The sequence below is a fragment of the Melozone crissalis genome, unplaced genomic scaffold, assembly GCF_028551555.1.
Source record: "Melozone crissalis strain CALT ecotype California unplaced genomic scaffold, PUWL_Pcris_2 ptg000160l_1, whole genome shotgun sequence".
NCBI classification, from domain to species: Eukaryota; Metazoa; Chordata; class Aves; order Passeriformes; family Passerellidae; genus Melozone; species Melozone crissalis.
Genome location: NW_026535931.1, coordinates 400,875 through 422,086, shown reverse-complemented (window position 1 = coordinate 422,086; position 21,212 = coordinate 400,875). Strand labels below are relative to the sequence as shown.

At 48.5% G+C, this 21,212-nt stretch overlaps 2 protein-coding genes across 4 annotated transcripts in view; both read right to left on the bottom strand.

The window, feature by feature from the left end:
* Nucleotides 1–10,558, bottom strand: ATF1 (activating transcription factor 1). Its single transcript, XM_054293538.1, has 8 exons — nt 10,471–10,558; nt 6,639–6,752; nt 5,303–5,431; nt 3,906–4,006; nt 3,475–3,605; nt 2,608–2,787; nt 2,364–2,523; nt 1–1,541 (listed from the first exon to the last, which is right to left on the bottom strand). The coding sequence occupies exons 2-8, from the start codon at nt 6,747–6,749 to the stop codon at nt 1,397–1,399; spliced, it is 957 nt and encodes a 318-aa protein (XP_054149513.1). The 5' UTR covers nt 6,750–6,752; nt 10,471–10,558; the 3' UTR covers nt 1–1,396.
* A 1,168-nt stretch (nt 10,559–11,726) lies between these two features.
* Nucleotides 11,727–21,212, bottom strand: part of DIP2B (disco interacting protein 2 homolog B) — a 63,825-nt gene continuing 54,339 nt past the window's right edge. For all 3 annotated transcript variants that reach the window (XM_054293535.1, XM_054293536.1, XM_054293537.1), the window contains 8 exons: nt 20,752–20,920; nt 19,284–19,454; nt 18,764–18,825; nt 18,578–18,635; nt 17,984–18,058; nt 17,275–17,452; nt 15,586–15,709; nt 11,727–15,137 (listed from right to left, as the gene is read on the bottom strand). In XM_054293535.1, coding sequence (XP_054149510.1) covers nt 14,885–15,137; nt 15,586–15,709; nt 17,275–17,452; nt 17,984–18,058; nt 18,578–18,635; nt 18,764–18,825; nt 19,284–19,454; nt 20,752–20,920 — 1,090 coding nt within the window. In that variant the 3' untranslated portion in view covers nt 11,727–14,884. The remainder of the gene's footprint in view (nt 15,138–15,585; nt 15,710–17,274; nt 17,453–17,983; nt 18,059–18,577; nt 18,636–18,763; nt 18,826–19,283; nt 19,455–20,751; nt 20,921–21,212) is intronic.

Here is a 21,212-nt window from a genome sequence, read left to right as displayed (position 1 = left end):
CCCCCCCCCCAATACTCTTTAGGATCCGTTTTTTTCTGCAAGTTGCCTACAGACATACAAAATTAATTCAAGTATCTCCTACACCAAAGAGGATCTCATTTGACTTTGTACTATCCATAAAAATATATCCTTGAAAATCTGGTTCACAAAATATTTCATTTGGTTACTAAAATGAAAGATATAAACTGTCAAAATACGTATAGAAACTCAATTTCAGGTTTTGTAAAGATCACAATTTAGCTACAAAATATACCAACCATCTCCCTGTTTGCAATATAGTATTTGCTTACAAAGATACCATTACTTTGCAAAATAGCTCCTACCTTACAAAATTAGGCTGGAAATTGTAATTTTGCACTATTTCCAGCAATAAACCAGAGATTAGAACCTCATAACCCTTTGGTATAGATCTTTCATTTTTTACTACATCATTTTTCTTCTATTTGGTTTCATGTTCCAAAGCCCAGGAGAATCCCCAGCCAGGACAAGCACTGAGTGTTTAATTGTAGATATGATCAGCACACAATTTAATTTTCAATGATCAATGTTTCTCATGCCCAGAACTAAGAACAAACTCTTGTGAAATTAACAACTTTGAGAAGTTTAATCTCAGAAATTCTTCAGCACTTTTGTCACCAGTCCTCGTCCCTCACACTGTGCTTTAAAATCACTGATGTGCTGAATTCTCTAAGAAAACCAACACAATTTTCTGTGCCTCAGACATTTCCAGGACCAGGCCTCTTGCTGCCTTCTGCAGATCCTTCCCCAATCTGATAAACACGGCAAACATGGAAAAAAAAAATCATCCCAACTTTTTAAATTGTCATCTGAGAAAGAGTAAAAACATAATTTATACCTCGAGCAAAGTATCAGCTTTTTTATCATCTGCACCTGTAAAGACCAACTTACAGGTTAAAATAAAAATATTTACAGACAAATAACTGAAGGAAAAAGGCTTGAAAAAGAGTAAGAAATCAAAACATACACTGGTTATAAACGTTACTAATAATGTCAGCTATGGCAAGGATTCTGTTTCATCCATGTTTTTTCTTTGTAACCAAATTTTGCCTCCCTAATTCGAGGCATTCACAGGAATTTTCAAAGAAACTCTCATCACCTGCCTCGCCACACGTGACTGTCCTTCCGCTGTAGCTGCAATCTTGAATTGAGCAGTTTCCAGTTGTGCCAGCAGGAATTTTGGTGAGGTTTTCTTGTTTCCTCTTTGTACTTTGTCACCAACATGTTATAAAGAAAATCTATAGAGTCTTTGAGCTGTGAAATCTAGGTAGAAAAGTTTCATTTTTGACCTTTCATCTAGTTTAAAAAATTCAGTATAAAAAAAAAAAAATTCTCCTCTGATATTTCACCAGTCCCCAAATGTTTTTACCTTCTCTTCTTACACACTTTTATGACAGTAAAGATCTTTCAAAGTTTTTAGCTCTTCGATTAGAGTTTTGTTCTGATTTTCCAGGACTGCCACTCGATTTTCCAAACATTTCACATACTCCTTCTTCTTCCTACGGCACTCCCGGGCAGCCTCTCTGCAACAGAGAAGCAGAGTTCTTGATTTTAGGTGTGAGATCTGTTTTCTGAATGTCACAATACTGACCAACACCAGAGAGCTGGAACTGCAGTGAGGAACAAAACTGAGCCAAAACTGCCTGAGGAGAGCAGGAAATTCAGCAGGATCTGGTAACACACATGGAGCCAATCTGCAGGGGAAACCCAGTTCTGGCTTCTCCACGCTGTGAGCACGTCTGGGTCACAAATTCCCATGTTTGGGTCAGAATGTGCCACAATCCCAGGTGTGCCCAGGTGGGGAAGGAGGCCAAGGGCACCTGGGCTGTACCAGCCATGGTGTGGCACAGCACCAGGGCAGGGATTGCCCCCCAGTTCTGGACCCTTACTGCAAGAGAAATATGGATGGGCTGGAGCACACCCAGAGCTGGGAATGGAGCTGGGGAAGGGTCTGGAGAGCTCCTGAGGAACTGGGAAAGGGGCTCAGCCTGCAGAGAAGGAGGCTCAGTGGGAACCTCCTCCCTCCTCCACAACTCCCTGACACGAGGGGCAGCAGGGGCAGGGGGATCAGGCTCTGTTCCCAAGGAACAGGGACAGGACAAGAGGAAACAGCCTCAAGCTGTGCCAGGGGAGGTTCAGGTTGGACATTAGGAGGAATTTCTTCACGGAAAGGATGGTCAGGCATTGGCAAGGAGGTGTGGAGTCCCCATCCCTGGATGTGGCACTCAGTGCTCTGGTGGAGATCTGTCCCAGGTTGGACTTTATGATCCTGGAAGTCTTTTCCAACCCCAGTGATTGCACATGATTAAACCCACCACCCAAGCAGCTGAGGTGCCCTCACATACCTGTTCTTCATCAGCCTGATCTCTCGTTTCAGCTGTGGGTCATCTGTCTTGCTGCTCTGGGATGTCAGAGTGACAGGGGACGTCATCACCACGGTCTGGGGCAGGGAGGAGGTGGTGGGCGTGGTGCGGATCTGGTACGTCTGCATGTCCCCGGAGGCAGCTAGGGGACACAAAGGGGGCAGCGTGAGCAGGTGGCACTGACGGTGCCAGGGGTGTCACCGTGTCCCCAGGGGATAATACTCACTCTGCACCACCACCTGGTTGCTGGGCACCAGGATCTGCTGCCCATCCGAGGTCTGGGCGTACTGCAGGATGGTGGTGCCGGGCTGGGAGGCGCCGGCGTTGGCCATGGTCAGTGTCTGCAGCCCCTGCACCCCGTCTGCCCCCGGCCCCGCCAGCTGCAGCCCGTTGGCTGCGATGGCAACTGCAAGGGAAGGCACAGGGACAGAGGATGTACAGCAGAAAATACAGGCAAATCACAGCATCCTACAATGGGTTGGGTTAGAGGGACCTTACAGCCCATCCAGTGCCACTCCTGCCACCTCCTACTATCCCAGGCTGCTCCAAGCCCTGTCCAGCCTGGCCCTGGGCACTGCCAGGGATGCAGGGGCACCACAGCTTCTCTGGGCACCCTGTGCCAGGGCCTCACCCACTCACAGGATGGAGAGGAACAGTGTGAAGCACCATAAACACCAAGTGGGAACATCAAAAGAACAAATCCTAATTTTTTCGTACCTCTCTGATACCACAGAAGCCTTTTAGTATGGCCTATAATGTACATCCATCCATCCATCCATCCATCCATCCATCCATCCATCCATCCATCCATCTCTCTATCTCTGTGTCTTTACTGATATATTGGGTTAAATCCAGCAAAGAACTCTGCTGTGTGCTCCAAACCAACACCCTTAAATGTCTTAATGTGCAAAACTTAAAATTACAGAGCACTGAGTTTGTCTGAAGTCTGTAGACACCAGTTACTTCTATATACAAACTTTATTGACTACTAGATAATAACCAACTTCTGTCCTTCATCTTACTCAAATATCTAATGAAATCTGCATTTTGAGGCAAGTAGAAGAAAAACTGTGAGGATATTTGGGTAACCTACTGTACTGTCCAGTGCTTGTCTGGTAGATGGGCGTGGGAACGGACATGGAGGCCACAGTGGAGACCCCAGGACTTTCCTCATCTCCTTTTCTATCCCGTGTGTCTTCAGAAGAAAGATCTTTCAAAATTTTTCTGTGAAAAAAGGAGTCTGACATTTGACTGCACTCCTCACTTCAGTCAAATGATACAACTGAGTAAAATCACAGCTGGTGAACATTTTGCCCTTTACAAAACCCTGCTGAGGCCAACCTCCAGTTAGTGGAGTCAAAGTTTCCTCACAGCAATGATGGCTCAGAAAGTTCAGTGCATGAACAGATTCACTGAGTGTTTCAAGGGAAAGGAAACGACCTGGAGGGCAGCAGAATACTGCAAACCATGGGAAGGGGCTGTTGTTTTGGTTTCAAATAAAACCACTAAATGTATCAGCTGTACCGATAGGATGGACGACGAGCCAAGATGCCTCGAGCCTTCTGTGAGGAGCCAATGCTGTCTGAGGAGTCCTGAGAATCCTCACTCTCAGACAAGGAAGATACCTGGGGAGAAAGGGAACAGGAGCACACTGATGTACAGGACAAACACAGAGAGCACCTGGAATCTTTTCTGTAGGAAAGGAGCAGTGGGGTTTGTTGGTGAGAATGTGAAATCCAGTGAAAACAATATTTAAGGCAGCAGCATATCAGGGAGTAAATATGCAAAGTACTATCTACAATTTTCGTTATTCCACTGTGTGCTCATCCAGTTCAAAGTGTAATTTTGTCTCTGATGCTCCTTATAAGTGAACAAAATATTTATTTGCTCTTATCCGTGTGCCAGCAACAGAGTGCAGAGGAATGCACAGAGCTCTGGGAAAAGCCTCTCACTGAACTGCAGAGACAGAGCAGCCTATGACCAGCAGGGAAAAAAACCTGCTCATGTTGTACTTTGTTTTTCCCTCCACCAAGGCCACGAAGTCCATAAATTACAGAAAAGGAATGAATCCAGTCAGTGGAGACTGTGCAACCAGGGGGAGGGAAAAGGAGAGAGATTTAACAGAGACATGAGCACCAACAAGCAGCCAGTGCAGATGCCTGAGTGCTTCCAGCAGTGACACATGTTCTCCTGTCCCTGCTCTGATCTTACAGCAGTGACAGCTGACAGTCCCTGCCAGCTCTGCTTCTCATGGCTTATCAATTTCGTGTGGTGTGAGGAGTGTGGGACAAGGATCAGGGACAAATTCCTGGCTTTTAGGGCAGCTCCTCCCTAGGGCAGTGGTTTCCCAGTGGAACTCCAGGTCCCCAGGGGCTCAGCAGCAGGGACTGAGAGGAGCAGGGACAGACCCACTGAACTCCCTGGGCACCTTCTGGAAGGGATTCTTACAAAAACCACATGGCAAGTGAGTAAGAGACACAAGCAGAGACTTGGGTACCACTGACAGGGAGTTACAGCACGAGAGAGAACCCAGCAGCTCATTCCCCTTCACACAGCTCCACCTTCCCAAACACTCATTTTAATCCACCACTGAATTATTCTATTATTCCCCACTGCCCTCCTTTGGGTGTCAGACCCCACCTGACTGCCAGGGCACAACTACAGAGCTGTGCATTGGATTTTTGTGTAAAGGGAGGTGACATGAAATGGTTTCATTCTGACTCCACAGGTGTGGAGTCAAAAAACCCACGAGGAAGAATTTCAAGCCCAAATGAGGGATCCCACAGGGCTGCCCTTGGATTGCTCACTGTCTCTCTCTTACAGCAGGGCACAGCTGGGTCAGAGAAGCCTCTCCACATCTTTCCCCATCTTCTCACCCACAGAACTGCAGATGTGGGTATTTAAAGCCGTGGTGGAGTTACCTGCACGGTTTGCACCTGAGGGGAGTGGATCACCGAGGAGGACTGAGCTGTCTGAATGACTCCCTGCACCTGGACTTGCTCTCCAGGAAGCTGAACCACTGTGAGGGGAGCAGAACCTCGGAGAGACATCTACAACAGACCAAAAACCATCGGTAAAACCTTGGTGCCACAGGACTCGGGAAGTGCAACACGTGTAGGAAAACCATTAGCAGCTTATTTTCATTCTAATCAAGTCACAGAAGTACCTTTAAAGATGCACATTTTGAAGACATTATTTGCATATGAAAAAGGCTGAAACAGTTCGTTATTTCCTCTGGTTGGAGAAAAATCAAATGTGGCATTATGTCACATAATCAAATATGTGATATTACATAACATATTAAAAACATGAAAGTGCTTCAGCTTCCTAGAGGGTTTGTAGTTTTGATGTTGAACCCCCACGAGTCTTTACACTTTAATTCAATTTATATTGTTCACATTTCCATCTGTTCTCAAACCAAAACCAATTCAAGTTATACATGAATATTCTAAGTAAATAACCATTTCTGTAATTAAATTCCTTCAGTACTTTTATTAATCTGAAATACATAAGACGAAGGTATCATTAAAATACACACAGCTCAATTTCCAATTAATGCTACTTTTGTATCATAACTCACAATATTAAGGGACAATCAGAACTTTAGATAAAAACAGATCAGGAAACCAGCCTGGAAACAAACCCCAGGACATCAACTGATGTTCTCTCCTTTCCTTTATCTAAATTTTGCATCAAAATCCCAATTGCCTCCACAGGATAAACAGTGGATGAGCTGCTAAACATTGCTTTTTCCCAGGAAAACCCTCCTGGAAGGATTCACTCCTTCAGCAGTTCTAAGGGATTCAGGTTAAAGTTCTGACATGGATGTTACCTTGGAGGAAAAATCTCAATTTGCAAGTTCATGTGGTTTATTAGATTAAATATGTTCATGTTGGGCTAAAATCCAAGGGTTTCCATGGTGCTGAGCACCCAGGATTGCTGCTACTACAAAAGGAGCTGGAAATGCTTTTTCTAAGGAAAAAATGAAACCAGGCCCTAATTTTATTCCTGAGCAGCTCCTCTGGAGGACTAAGCCCAAATCTGGGCTGCACTTCTGCATTGTACAAACACAAAAAAATAACCTTAAACATTTTACAATTAATTTTATGTCATCCACCATCAAGGAAACACATTTTTCTTATCCTCTTTCTGCTTTTTCCTCTCTGATTGCTTCCAAGAATGGCTCTATAGTTTGTAGCACACAAAACTGGCTCTGAACTGCCTGAAACGTTTGCTGAGATCCAGCCCAGGCTTTACCTGTTGAGCAATATGAGAGAGCTGAGCTGCCTGGAGGGTTGTACCTTGTACAGCTGAGGGCTGGGACGTAACAGAGCTGCTGCTGCTGCCCTTGTGCACCTCTTCCATCATCAGCTACGAGAAAACCAGTGAAATCCAGTTAGTAATGAGTGTGGACAGCACACAGGTGCCCAGTTCCTCAGTGCCCCATGGTTCTGGTCTCACTGGGATGTGCTGGAGGAGCTCTCTGCCCTCCAATGTTGCCATTTATTTTATAATATCCAATTCCTAATATCCCATCTAACCCTGCTCTCTTTCCCTTTGAAGGATGATCCAGGAAGAAAACCAAGATTCTTTATACTAAAGAATATCTTTCTCTAAGTAAGATAATTTCCAAAAATATTTTAGCCAAGCCACCAGCCAAACCTATTTTAAACTATCTGAAGGTGTATAAACACAAACCAGGGACTGAAATCAAAGTGAAGAGAACACAGTTTTGAATTTTAAGAGTCACTCTGTCTTGATGTAATGCAGTCAGCAACACTTGTCTCATGTCTAAGATTTTATATTTAACTGTTCAACGTCTTGCCAGCATCCCCCCTCGGGTTCTGGGGGATTCAGGGATGCACAAATGCAGGTTTCAGCTGGGCTGGTGGGCGGACCAGCCTGGAGCATTAGGAGCTGATGGGTGAGTGTTAAACATTTTGTCACAGAAGGTTTGAAAGTGTTGAAAGGACAGTTGCTATGAGACTGGAAATTACATTGCTTTCCGTGGAAATGTGAGTCACTGATTTTTCCCTGCTGAGCCCAACCACAGCACGCAGCCCAACGAGGAGTCAACCCAGAGCAGGGTCCTGCTCCTGCACCCTCCCTGTCTGAGGGTGCTGCTGCAGGGCCCCCAAAAAGTCACCAAAGCAGCTTTGCAGGGAGAAAACTGATGGTGGCTGATACAGGAGACTGTGATTGATTGATTGATTGATTGATTGGTGGGGCAGCTCTGCTGTGAGAACCGGGATTGTTCAGCCTGGAGCAGAGAAGGTTCAGGGTAACCGAGTTGTGCCTCTCCAGTAGCTGAAGGAGCTGCAGGAAAGATGGACACAGGACATCTTGGAGTGCCAGGACATGGGGAATGGCTCCCACTGACAGATGGCAGGGCAGGGTGGGACACTGGGCAGGATTCCTCCCTGTGAGGGTGGGCATGGCCTGGCACAGGTGCCCAGAGAAGCTGAGGCTGCCCTGGATCCCTGGCAGTGCCCAAGGCCAGGCTGGACGGGCTTGGGGGAAGCTGGGATGGTGGAAGGTGACCCTGCTATGGCAGGGAGATGTTCCTTAAGGTCCCTTCCAGCCAAAACAAACCCACGTTTCTGTGTCCTTTAGCCCAAACCTTCCCCAGCCAATGATGCAGCTCCCTCGTGGCTGCAAACATCAACTTCAAGATTATCAGCAGAATTAATGATGAACCTTCAGTGGACACAACTTTGTCTGTCCCTCAAACACAGTTTTAGATTTTATAAAGGAAAATTTTGCACCCTGCAAAGTGTCTCAGGTAACAAAGGCCCCTCAAACCGAAATCCAGGCAGCAGCAAAAATGACAATAAATTTCCAGTGCTACAGAAACCTCTGTTCATTTCTGTAGCACCAAACCACAGCCTGCCCTCCCTGCTCTCTGCTATTAGTTTCTCTATCTTACTGTCCCATGAAAGACTCAAAACAGGCTGCAAGAAACAGCAAAACCAATAAAACCACCCCAAAGGGAAAGCACAGAGGGTTTTGCTGACCTTTCTCTCACTGCTGTGAAGTTCTGCTTACAGGAATAAAAGATAAAGTATTTCCCATTAGAAAGATGAGTTTTGAGTTTAGTTCATCTCTGCTTGCTCTGGAATATTCAATTATCCATTCAACATCAGCCAATAAAAAGATTTAGCAAGGATTGCAACAAGATGGAAATTCATCCTGCACCTCACAGCCTCTGGGGATGAGAGTGTCACACAAGACTTCCCTGCCTTTAACTTCAATTAGCTGGAAAACCAGGAATTTCCCCCTGGAATGGGAGAAAAACCTCAACCTGCAGAAGAATCACCAAAAAGGAGAAAACCTGAGCACAGTCACCCCCTGGATAAACCTGCTCTGACAGCTGAATTGAATTTATTTAGCTGAAAGCAGGTAAAGAAGGAAGAGAAGCAACACCGAGGCTTTATCACTTTATCACCCAGAGAATGATTTTTGTCCCAATCTGTATAAACACCACTTTTTTACAACCAGACAGGTAAGGGTGATGATTTTCATAGTAAACCCAAAGTCTCCATGCAGCTCCACCTCAAAAGTCATTGAACTGAAAGGATTTTGCAACAGCAGCTCATGAAATTTGCTATAAGGAACTCCTAAAATTCTGGGCATCATCTCCCTCCAGCCAAGAAAACTCATCCTACTTCAAACCTGAGCCTCAAAACCATCTTCCTTTGAGACACAAACAGGAATGTCACAGTCCATCGGGACACATTTCATTTCTCAAACTTCACAGACACCTCCAAGTACCTCAGAGTGCGTTAAACCACCACACAAACCCACCAGAAACACCTGACGCGCTCAAGGAGCATCAATTAAAAAAGAAAACTCATTCCCACAACTTCCACTGATTCCCTAATTCTGGAAATTCCCTAATTAAGTGCTGCAGAGAGCACCAGAGGAAGAAACCAAGTTCTGTTTTGCAAACTGAGTAGAGGAAGGGTCTGAATGATGTTTCATCACTGAAATATTGTAAGAGCCAATTGATTGTATTTTTTATAACATCAGAAATCAAGAATATTGGACACAAAATTCTATTCTCAAATAGTGACAGGAGTCAAATTCTGACATTTACAAACCGTACAAAGGGATTCCAAAACGTTTTCTTAAATGATGCTTAAGTAATCTTGGGGAATTTGGGGTTCTCAAAATCAGCTGCTTTCAGCAGTGAAAATATTATTTACCTAAATTTGCCATTAAGACACTTGGAGAAAATTTGCTCACCCAGAAAACTCAATTTTTTTCCTCCCAGAAATCAGTAAAAGACAGAGCAAAGGGCAGCACATCCCACCAGATGTGCCAGAGAACAAGTGAGCAGTCTCGAGTGAAGGTGCCCAGTCACTGCTCCAGATTCCATTCCACAAACACACAAAGTTATTCCTTAAAACTCCACGAGCACTTTCCTCATAGGATTTCTCCCACTCCCCTGCACCCAGCACCAGCCTGTACAGGAACATCCCCTGACAGGAGCTTCAGGAATAAACGCTGCAGCCTAAGGATGTCAATATTCTATCCGCATCAGATGGTGGTGAGAGAAAAATAGCCCAGAGATCATTTATACCATCATTTTTATCATTTGTACCACCCTGGATCCACCCGATCCTCACTGAGCACTGAAGTCAAGGCTCAGACGTGGGTCTGGGGCAAAATTCATAGCGAACAGGTAAGGACGCCCATTAACGGCGGTGTAGTTAGAGATAAAGCCGAGTTTGTGCCCGGGCAGGCTCGGGGACCCAGCCACCGCTGCCCGGGACCGGCTGGAGCCGCAGCCACCCCCGAGCACCTTTCCCCATCCCTGACGGGAGCGGGACCCGGGGCTCCCCGTCACCCCCCAGAAGCCTTTCCCCGTCTCGGGGCGAGCGGGCCCGGGCCCGGCAGCAGCCCCAGGCCGCGGGGCAGCGCCTCAGGCCCGGCTGCGGGGGAAACTCCCCGCGGTTTCCGCAGCGGCCGCCGCGCCGAGGCCGCGGCCTGTGCCCGTCCCCTCACGGCCCGCGGGGGCGGACGCGGGGGGAGAAGAAGCGGCGGGCGGGCCGAGGGGGACGGGGCGGCCTCCCCAGCCCGCGCTTACCTCAGAGCCCCGCAGGGCCGCGCGTGGGGAGCGCCGGAGCCGCCGCCGGGTCCCGGCCCCGGTCCCGGCCCGGTCCCGCCTCAGGGAAGCGGCGCCGGCGGGGGGGGCGGGCCGCGACCATAGAGTGCGCGCCCAAGGGCCCCCGCCATAGAGCCCCAGCGGCGCCGAGCGCGCGGGCGCCGGGCTAGAGCGGCCGCCTGGAGCCGGCCCCGCCCGGGCGCACCACAGAGAGGAGGCGGCAGAGCGGCGCTGCCGGGCGCGGCGCGGGAACAGCGCCCCTGCCGGTGAGAACGGCGCGGTGCGGGCGGGAACCGCGCTCTGCGAGCGGGATCGCGACCGCCCCGGGGAAATCCCGAAATTCCCAAAATTCCCGAAATTCCAGGCCCCCGCGCCCAACCGTGGGCAAAGGCAGTGCGGCCGGGCACGTCCCGTTCGGAGTGTGGCAGGATCGTGGCCGCGATTCCTCACGGCCGGGCCGCTGGCACTGAGGGGTTTTAAGGAAGCGGCAGGTGATGAGGTTTGGTCCCTCTCGGGGATATTCCACAGCGATTTTAGGATCGCAGTAAGGATTTGGGATCCGATCAGTGGCCCCCATCATGGGACAGTTCCTCAGGCATCGCTGGGGAGCACAGTGGAAATTCAGTGTTCCCTGTAAAGCACCAACTGCAGCCAAGCACCTCGAAGAACAGGAATCTGATTTTCACAGGATCCCGGAATTCCTGAGGTTGGAAAACCCCTCCGAGACATGGAATCCAACCTTGTCCCCAGCCCAGAGCTCTGAGTGGCGCCTCCAGCCCTTCCTGGGACCCCTCCAGGGATGAGGTGACCCATGGCAGTGCCAATTCCTGACCCTTTCCATGGGGAAATTCCTGCTGAGTCCCCCCTGAGCCCATTCCCTCTCCTCTGTCCCTCTTCCGTGGGATAAATCCCGAATCCCCCGGCTGTCCCCTCCTTGTGCAGAAGCAGAAATTCCCCCTGATCCCCATTTTCTCCAGCTGAGCCCCTTCCCAGCTCCCTCAGGATTCTCCATCCCCTTCTCCAGCTCCGCTCCCTGCTCTGATCCCCAAAAACTGATTCCCAAAGCTCCAGGTACAGGAACAGCCCAGCCCAGCTCCTTCACACCCAACACTCCTCCATACAAAATACAAGATACTTACAAGTTCTCCCTCTGCCCAGGATCAATTTTAACCCGCGTTTTCTTCCTTAAAAATAAAATTCCTTCATGGAAACAGCGCTGGAAGGACTAAACAAGCAACCAGGCATCAATATTTATTAACACAAGACAAAGGAAACACAATCAATGCGTTAATGGGACACTGTCCAGCCAGGTGTTAAATTTAAAAATGTAACTAATCTAGTTTTAAATAAATAAAACCTTTATACATAATTACAGAATGCCGGAGTCTGGATTGGACAATGAGAAAGAGGTTGACAGAAATAAAAGCAAAAAAAAAAAAAAAAAGCATCTAGGGCTAAAATTGATCTGGTTTTTATAACCTTATTTTAGGACAGTTAGTAGGACACAGCTGAATTGATTTAAACCAGAAATGAAGTGCAAATTCTAACAAAACGGGACACAACTGTCCTGTTCCCACAGCATCTGCTCAGAGAAGATTCAGAAACAGTGAGACACACACAATATACTTCAGTCCAGTGGGAAGAATTCCCAGTTTTTCAGTTTCACTGCAGTTAAGTTGGAGCCCGAGGGGCAAGAAAAGGGAATAATGTGCCCAGTGCAACCCCAGAGCTGCAGCCACACCAGGGGGAGAGGCTGATTTTTGGGAGAAGCACCCAGCCCTGCCCACCTGCCAATCCTGGAGTGAAAGATCTTGCTTTGTTCCCAAAAAATATGGAAATATCATCGCCAGCTACAGAGGGAGGCGTGGAATGATCTGTGCAAGGCTCATGGCAAGTGCTGAGCAGAGCTGGGGGTGGAATTTTGGGGATTCCACAGCCCCATCCCTCCTCCTCCTGCTCTCTGTGGGAAATGGATTGATAGAAAACTCTCAAAGCACTCGGGCAATCCAAACTGAGCAGCTTCTCCTTGTCCCTGGAATGTTCTCTCGTCCCATGGGCAGTGTCCTGCAGTTCTCCAGCACACAGAAATGGAACGTGCTGGGAGATCTGGAGCACACAGGCAACTTGCAAGGTAAAACCTCAAACCATAGGAAGCTACCAGTACCTATCCAAACCAAAAAATAAGGGGGGAAAAAAAAAAAAAAGAAAAAAAAAAAAGATCAATCCAGTCACAATCAAAAATGCCATTTCAGGAATTTCACCTGCCACATCTGATGGAATTAATACACACGTGGTTTTATTTGTGAAAAATCACGAATAAAAATGAAAGACAATCCTGGAATTGGACTTAAAATCTACTTCAGAGGACAAAAAAATGTTTGTTGAAACAATTTATCTAAAGCCTTGAGTAAAGAAAAAGGTTCAAGACCACCAGATTTTCTGGAAAGGTCACACTGGAGTGAAGCTGCTTGGGCAGGCCTGGGCTGTGCAGGAAACACAAAAATGGTGACAAAGAACATGGAATAACAGGAATTTTCTGGCTGAAAGGGGAGAACACCCTTTATGCACTTTACACCCAAAATAAGCTGCAGGACCAACTGTTTTAGTCTTTGACCTGCCACTGTCCCCACTTTGTGTTCAATTTGTTAAAACTAAATATATTGTAGATTTTGTGCATATTCTGCAGTGGATAAACACAGACAAGGTTCCAAAATGTGCCCCTGAAACCCAAAGTGTTTGCAAAGAACCTCAAGTCCAGACCTGCCACAAAACTTCCAGTTCCTATTTCCCCACCGAGTATTTTTCAAAAATATCATTTGAAACTTCTGAGTTTTAAAGCTCCTGTTTGCAGTGAGGAGCCACCAGGATGCAGCAGGAGCTTCTCAAGGACACAGCTGGGTTTGCTCGTGGATCCACTGGACTCTGTTCCAGTAACTGCCACAGGATCTTCCAAATCCACACCACAAACCTTTTAAAAACTGCCTAAAAACTTTTTTTGTGAGGTAATCTGGAACATTTTGAAAAGTTTATTTACACTGTATACCACATCTGACTCAAAAAACCCTGTTGCAGGATCTGGTAGCAGCTCCTGAAGCTTCCAAAATCATATAATAGCACCCAGAGAAGTGTAATTGCTATTAAAAGATGAAGAATTAAAAAAAAAAAGAGATAATTTTGAGTCAAAGCTCAACCACCAGCAGGAAGAGCTTGTACCTGCTGCTTTCAGGTTTCTCTTTCTTCCCATTCCCTAACGCTGGAGCTGACACAGGATGTGGAAGGCTGGGACAGCAATTTTCACAATGTTATTTAACAATGTGTTTGCCAGAATTACTGGATTCTCCAGTAAAATTGTGTCCAACTTAAACCTGGGATTCTCCCATTCTTTTGAGGAAAGCATTTTTGTTTGCTCCCAGCTTCCACTAAAGCCTGTTCACAGTAATTCTGCTGTGCCTGCAGGGAGCTGGAGGAATCCCAGAGGAATGGCACAAGCAGGGAATTCACCTGTGTGTGAATGGTTTTCCTTTCCACACCTGGTGCCACAGGCTGAGGCAGAGGCTGTCCCTCAGTGCCTTCCCTGCACTGCCATTTCTCCCCAGTTCCATGCTGAGTTCAGCCTCCTGCAGAAAGATGTGCCTTAAAACCAAAGGGTTCTGCACACTTCTGGCCAGAATAAAGATGCAAATGAAATCAGAAACCTGGGGAAGGTGGGAGCATCTCACATTGTGTCTAAGCCAATGCCATGATGCTGAGGACCACAAAAGTCACCTGTCCTTAAAAACATCAACCTTCAGCTGCCCTCGCTAGCCAAGTTAATTTTCTATCTAAGTGAATTATGTATAATAATATTTACATATTTAAAATATAGGCAAAATTCTTTTTAAATTCCAGAAATCTCTATATGAATAAGTAACTCTGATTCTGTAAGTTATTGATTTGGTCATGGCACAATTGTCAATAAGTCGTGTGATCCCGTGGGATGAACAAGCTCCAGATGCAAAGGAGATCATGGAGTAGGGAACTGCAGAACTCTGATGACCCTTTTCTTAATAGTTTATTATCTTAACTAAATAAACCCACCCCTTATAGAATCCTAACCCGGGATTAGATAAAAATACAAATATGTACAACGGGTGAAAAAGTAACACTACTGTAAAGGCCTTGGGGATTCCGTAGCTCACACACTTTCCTTCCCCCTTTGCAGTTCTCTAAAGCTCATGGTTCAGTAAACTGTTACAAACGTTTGCTGTTGCTTCTCCCACTTCCTTCACCCCACCAGGACTGAAACCCCCAGGACAGGAGGGAGGGAATGTGGCAGCAACCTCAAACTTTAGATCAAGTATTAGTAATTTTCACCAGCTTCACTCTCCACAAGCACCCTGATCACTCTGTGCTCCCATCACATGTTGTAGGCCACGTAAATGGGGTCCAGCTGATCCGCCAGGAAACTGTCCCGGAGGTGCATCCGCTGCTTCTCGCCTCGGGAATTGATGGGGATGACTCCAGGATCCACCACCACCACCACCCCCACAATCAGGTAATGCTCCTCCAGCACCACGTTGGTCACCAGAGGCACCAGGTCCAGAGCCTCCTGCTCACAGCCACACAGCTCCACCACCACCACCAGCAGGTTCGTCCAGGTGAACACGGCACTGAAACGACAGAGGAAAAACAACACAAAACTGAGTTGTTGCCACAAGGATCCAAAGTTTTCAGTTCTTTATCCTTACATGGATACCTCCTGCTTTGGGCTGTATTTCCAACCTAACTGCAACATGACTTGGTCCTGATGTGACAAAAATCAGACCTACCTCAGCACTACCTGTATGAGACAGGAACCCAAAGCATCTGAGTCACTGACTCAGAAATGGCTCTTTACACCCCAGAGAAGGAAATCATCATCATCATTTCTGTGTTGAACTGAGGCTTGTCAGAAAACACAGAGTATGTTCTCATCTGCAGACGGGAAATCAGGTGTATGACCTGCACAAAAACCCCTGAATTTCCCTACATTTTTTTTCAGCTGAAACCCTGCATCTTTGCCTGAACTGCTGCATTTCAGCTGGGCTAGGGTGGCTGCACTGCTCAGCAGTGTTTTACCATTCAGCAATGCTCCTGTGGGTCCGGGACACTGAGGTCTCGATGTCGATGGGGTGGTAGCGCAGCCCCCGCAGCTCCAGGGTCTCATCCAGGGCTCCCACAACGTACAGGGCATCGTGGCGCTCTGGGGAGACAGGACAGGAGGGGGAATAAATGGAGTTTTGTAAATAAAAGTTGTCTCTTGTATAAGCTAAAGAATCCCAGAATGGTTTGCATTGGAAAGGACCTTAAAGCCCATCCAGTCCCACACCTTCCACTGTCCCAGCTGCTCCAAGCCCTGTCCAGCCTGGCCTTGGGCACTGCCAGGGATCCAGGGGCATCCACAGCTGCTCTGGGCACCTGTGCCAGGGCATCACCACACTCACAGGAAGGAATTCCTTCCCCAAATCCCCTCTAACCCTGCTCTCTGGCAGTTTGAAGCCATTGCCCCTTGTCCTGGCACCCCAAGATGTCCTGTGTCCATCTTTCCTGCAGCTCCTCCAGGCACTGGAAGGCCACAATTAGATCACCCAAAGCTTCTCTTCTCCAGCCTGAAGGCAGCTCTGCAGGTGGGGTCTCACCTGAGCAGGGCAGAGGGGCAGAACCCTCCTCCCCTGCTGCCCAGGCTGGGGGCTCAGCCCAGGCTCAGGGGGTTCCTGGGGCGCGTCCAGCACCTCAAACCCTTCTCCCCAGGGCTGCTCTCTCTGCTCATGCCCAGCCTGGATCAACCCAGGTGCAGCCCTTGGTTAAACCACACGAGAATCCCATGGGAATGTCCTGTGAGCTGTGCCCAGGTGTAACCCCTGGTTAATCCACACAAGATTCCCATGGGAATGCCCAGGCTGCCCATGTCCCTGCCAGCTGTGCCCTCCTATGGAAATGCCCAGGCTGCCCATGCCCCTGTGAGCTGCGCCCAGTGAAATCCTTGGTTAAACCATGAGATTCCCATGGGATGCCCAGGCTACCCAGGTCTCTGTGAGCTGTGCCCTCCCATGGAATGCCCAGGTGCCCCAGCCCCACCTCCACTAGCTGCCATGAGCTTGGTGCGCCGCACGAAGCCCAGGTACCCCTGTGAGCTGTGCCCTGCCATGGAATGCCCAGCCTGCCCGTGCCCCTGCCAGCTGTGCCCTCCCACGGAATGCCCAGGCTGCCTGTGCCCCTGCCAGCTGTGCCCTCCCACGGAATGCCCAGGCTGCCTGTGTCTCTGTGAGCTGTGCCCTGCTTTGGAATGCCCAGGCTGCCCCTGCCCATGACCAGGTGCCCCAGCCCCACCTCCACTTGCCGCCGTGAGCTCGGTGCGCCGCACGAAGCCCAGGTACCCCTGTGTCCCTGCCAGCTGTGCCCTGCCATGGAATGCCCAGGTACCCCTGTGCCCCTGCCAGCTGTGCCCTGCCATGGAATGCCCAGGTACCCCTGTGTCCCTGCCAGCTGTGCCCTGCCATGGAATGCCCAGGTACCCCTGTGTCCCTGCCAGCTGTGCCCTCCCATAGGATGCCCCAGGTACCCCTGTGTCCCTGCCAGCTGTGCCCTGCCATGGAATGCCCCAGGTACCCCTGTGTCCCTGCCAGCTGTGCCCTCCCATAGGATGCCCCAGGTACCCCTGTGCCCCTGCCAGCTGTGCCCTGCCATGGAATGCCCAGGTACCCCTGTGTCCCTGCCAGCTGTGCCCTGCCATGGGATGCCCATGCCCATGCCCCTGCCCGGCCCCACCTCCGCTGGCCGCCGTGAGCTCGGTGCGCCGCACGAAGCCCAGGTACCCCGTGCGCGCCCACAGCGTCTGCGCGGCGTCGCCGAAGCTCAGGCGGGTGTTGAAGTGGTCGGCCTGAAGGGTCTCGTTGTCGTAGATGGTGTAGTAGCCACTGGCTGTGTGGGGGCTGTTCACCCAGATCTGTGCAGGGAGGGGAAAAGGGTCAGGTCCCCAGGAATGCCCACATGGAGGGGGTAAAGGAACTGCAACAAGAAGGTTCTGGTTTTGTCTGTGGTTTTTCAGGTCAGAAAAATTCGGCTTGAATTTCCAAATAACCCGCAGAACCTTAAAAATGCACCTTGAGGTGTAGTCTTGCAGTAACTGTGACTGAGGATTCACTGAGTAAATAAATTGTGCGTTTTTAACACATCCAGTCCAAAACTGGATAATAATCCACCAACACAGATCAATATACTGGTGTGTAATCAAAGAAAAGAAAGCCAAATGTAAATGATACTATTTGAGAGCCAGTTTGCAAGATTTAGGGTGGAACAAGCTTCTTTTCAAGTGGGTTTTCTTTAAACTTGACAGTGAAATAACACCCAAATTCTGAATGCTCCAGCAATAATTCATCTTACAAAGGCCTCTATCACAGCTCCAAACTGTCCCCCAGCAGAGAAAAGCTCAAGGAGCAGCAGGAAAAGGTCCCCAAGGAGCAAAACCTGCACTTACCTCCCCAAGGTGAGAATCTCCCAGAGGCCCTTTTGTCTCTGGATTGACAATGACCACTTTGACCCCAGGCAGGATCTAAAGAGCACAAAAAGGAAATGTGCAATTCTCGTTGGATTATCTTCAGCATAATAAACCACACAGGCTGCTCAATCAGGGCAGGATTGCACCCACGGACATCACAAACAGGGATAAAACAGGCAGGACAGGTACAGCAAGGCAAGATCAGGGTATGGATGCATCCCATGGCTCCAGGGTCACACAGGTAAGATATTCTGACCTTGATTTTGAAGAATTCAACTAAAAAACTACAGGACAACCTCTTTCTGTTAAGCTATGAGGGAGTAAGAGCCACAGTGAATCCCAACTACAGCCTGATTTCAAGAACACCAGAGCCCACACTTCTGATGTGGAAATTTACTGCAAAATGGACCAATTCCCCCAACAGCTCCAGCAAAACACACTCCTAAATCAACGGGTAATTCCTCATAATCAAATTCCAGAGGGACAAAGTAACCAAGTGCCACCCCCTCCCATGCCACAGGACTGTTCTTCCCAGCTACAAAGGCAGTGGCAGGTGGGGAGACGTGGATTTACCTTTCCAGACTCAGAGAGCAGCAGGCTCTGGGGAGCTCCTCGTTCCACCAGACGGACTCTGAAGGTCAAGAAACAAACATTGTCAGGTGAAAAACCAGAGTTGAAGTGGCTGGAGTGGTGTGAAAACTCAGCACCACTGCAGAGTTTTATACAGTTAATAAATTGGTTTAAGTGAACTTACAGTACCTGTCATGTCTCAAGGATTTCAGGTCTACATACACCGTGGTGGGATCTGGCCCCGATGTTCCCTGAGGAGTTAATATTTAAAAAACATTGATGTGTTTAGAGCAATCAGGGGAATTTCTGCCTGAGCCCAGAAACATTTTGAGGGGTTTCTTACAGCACAATTCCTACTCATATTCCCCCACCTTTGCAGCTGCACCCTTCAGTAAGCAGGTGACTTTCTGGGACACCTGTGTGGGGAAGGAGCCTTGGGGAGGGGGGAGACACCCCAAGCCCTCTCAGCCACCAGGCACTGTTTATGTGGCAATAAACAGCTCAGATTCACGTTTCACTTGTTTTGAGCATCTGCGATACGACTTGGCAGCTGAAAATGAGAGAAGCTGCTTAAATCTCGTGCCAGCTGTTCTCTGCAGGGCAGATGTTGGGCTTCGGAAATGTGCCCAGATGGGGAGCGTGGAACACAACCCAGCCTGGCATCTGCAACCTGGTGCCAGCGGCAAGCAGGAGCCCTGGGAAGCCTCACCTGCAAACAGATGGCCACGTTGACCCTGGAGCCAAAGGTGGTGCTCACGGCGCGGGATGAGAGCCCGATGTCCTTGAAGAGCTTGGAGAAGGAATGGGTGAGGGCCACGCGCGGCCGCTCCTCGGCCACCACCACGCAGGTCCGGACACAGGACAGGTTAATGCCTCGGGCCTGCACACAAACACCAGGCAAAGGGCTGCAGCTGCTCATCTGGCCCCTCTCAACCAGCTCTGTTTGCTTCTTAGCTCGTGAAATTACCCAGGAAATGCAGGACAAACTCAGTCCCTGTGTTCTGAGCTACTCTCACTCTTTCTGATTCTGTTCACAATTATAAATCTGGCTGCATTTCTATGCCTGACCAGAGCCTGGCAATGCAGCCAGAGCAAGACATGGACTGAGAGAGCTCCCTCCTCTGTCCCAGCTCTCAGCTGTTCAGCTGAGATAACTGGTGTTCATCTATCCCCTCTCAACCAGTTACATTTGCTTCTTATCCCATTAAATTACTCAGGAAATGCAGGACAAACTCAGTTCTTGTGTTCTGAGCTACTTTTCCTCTTTCTGATTCTATTTGTAATTATAAATCATGCCTGACCAGAGCATAGAAATGCAGCCAGAGCAAGACATGGACTGACAGTGCTTCCCTCACTGCCCCAGCTCTCTGCACAGCTGCTCAGCTGAGATTACACCTCTGAGTCACTGCTTATACAGATGGAAACCAAACCCAGGCACAATAAAGTCATCCACTGGGATTGCATGGACTCTGCAGCAACACTGGCACCTGAACCCATCATTATTTCTATGGTGAATGCTCTGACCTGCACCAGGCAGGAGCTCCCGTGTGCTGCTCACCTGGTGACACAGCCCAGGCACCTGCAGAGCTCTGTGCCAGCCAGAGAACAAGGCTGAGCCTTCATCTCACAGAGCCACAACCCAGGAAATCCCAAGGAAAAAACCACCCCAGGCATGGCATGGAGCTATTTATTCCCTTCTCTCATCTCCAAGGAGAACACACCTCCATTGAGCAGCTCTCCTGACATGTGCTTTCCATCATGTGCTGGTGTGAGCCTCCACTGCAGACTGTTACATAAGGAATCTGCTGCAGAGCAGCACTGGGATCCTCCCTGCTCAGGGCTGCCCTGACATTCCCTGACAGGTGCTCCCTGCACTGCACAGCCCCTGCTCCTCCCCAGTCCCCTCCTCTCCCAGGGAGACTGGCTTTTGGAGATTTGCTTTTGGAGATTTGCTTTTGGAGATTGGCCTTTGGAGATTTGCTTTTGGAGATTGGCCTTTGGAGATTGGCTTTTGGATATTTGCTTTTGGAGATTTGCTTTTGGAGATTTCCTTTTGGAGCACCTCTGGCCTGGAGATTTGTGCAACGGGAAAAATCTGAATTTAACAATCATATCACTTTGCTTTACTACCAGTTTCCTTAATTTATATGATGTAACACTCAGGAAACGTTTCTTACCTTTAACATTTCAACTTGGTTTCCAAGTCCCTTTGTACACAGTTCCATGACTGAATAGGAACAGAAAGTGTCCCTTATTTTATACTGGCTGACAGTAGATAACCAGAGAAAAAGATTGGATTCCAGCTCCATAGGAGGAATTAAAATTGACTGATGTCCAGAATACACACTGTGAGGAAGATTAAGGGAGAAAACATTTTAGTGAAGCTTGTAGCTATCTTTAAATTAATATTTACTGTATCTGCACATTACATTCCTGCTAGTCCAAAGGCAGGTTGTGGGACTGCAGCTGAGGCAAACTGGAGCAGCAACATTTTAAAAATGCAACTTACTGTACAAGAATAACAATTTATCCACACACAAACACACACTGACAGTGAAGGAAGAGAACTGGCTCAACCCCACAGAGAACAAAACCTCCCTTATTGCAACATGTAATCAAGGAAGAAAGGGAACAGAAA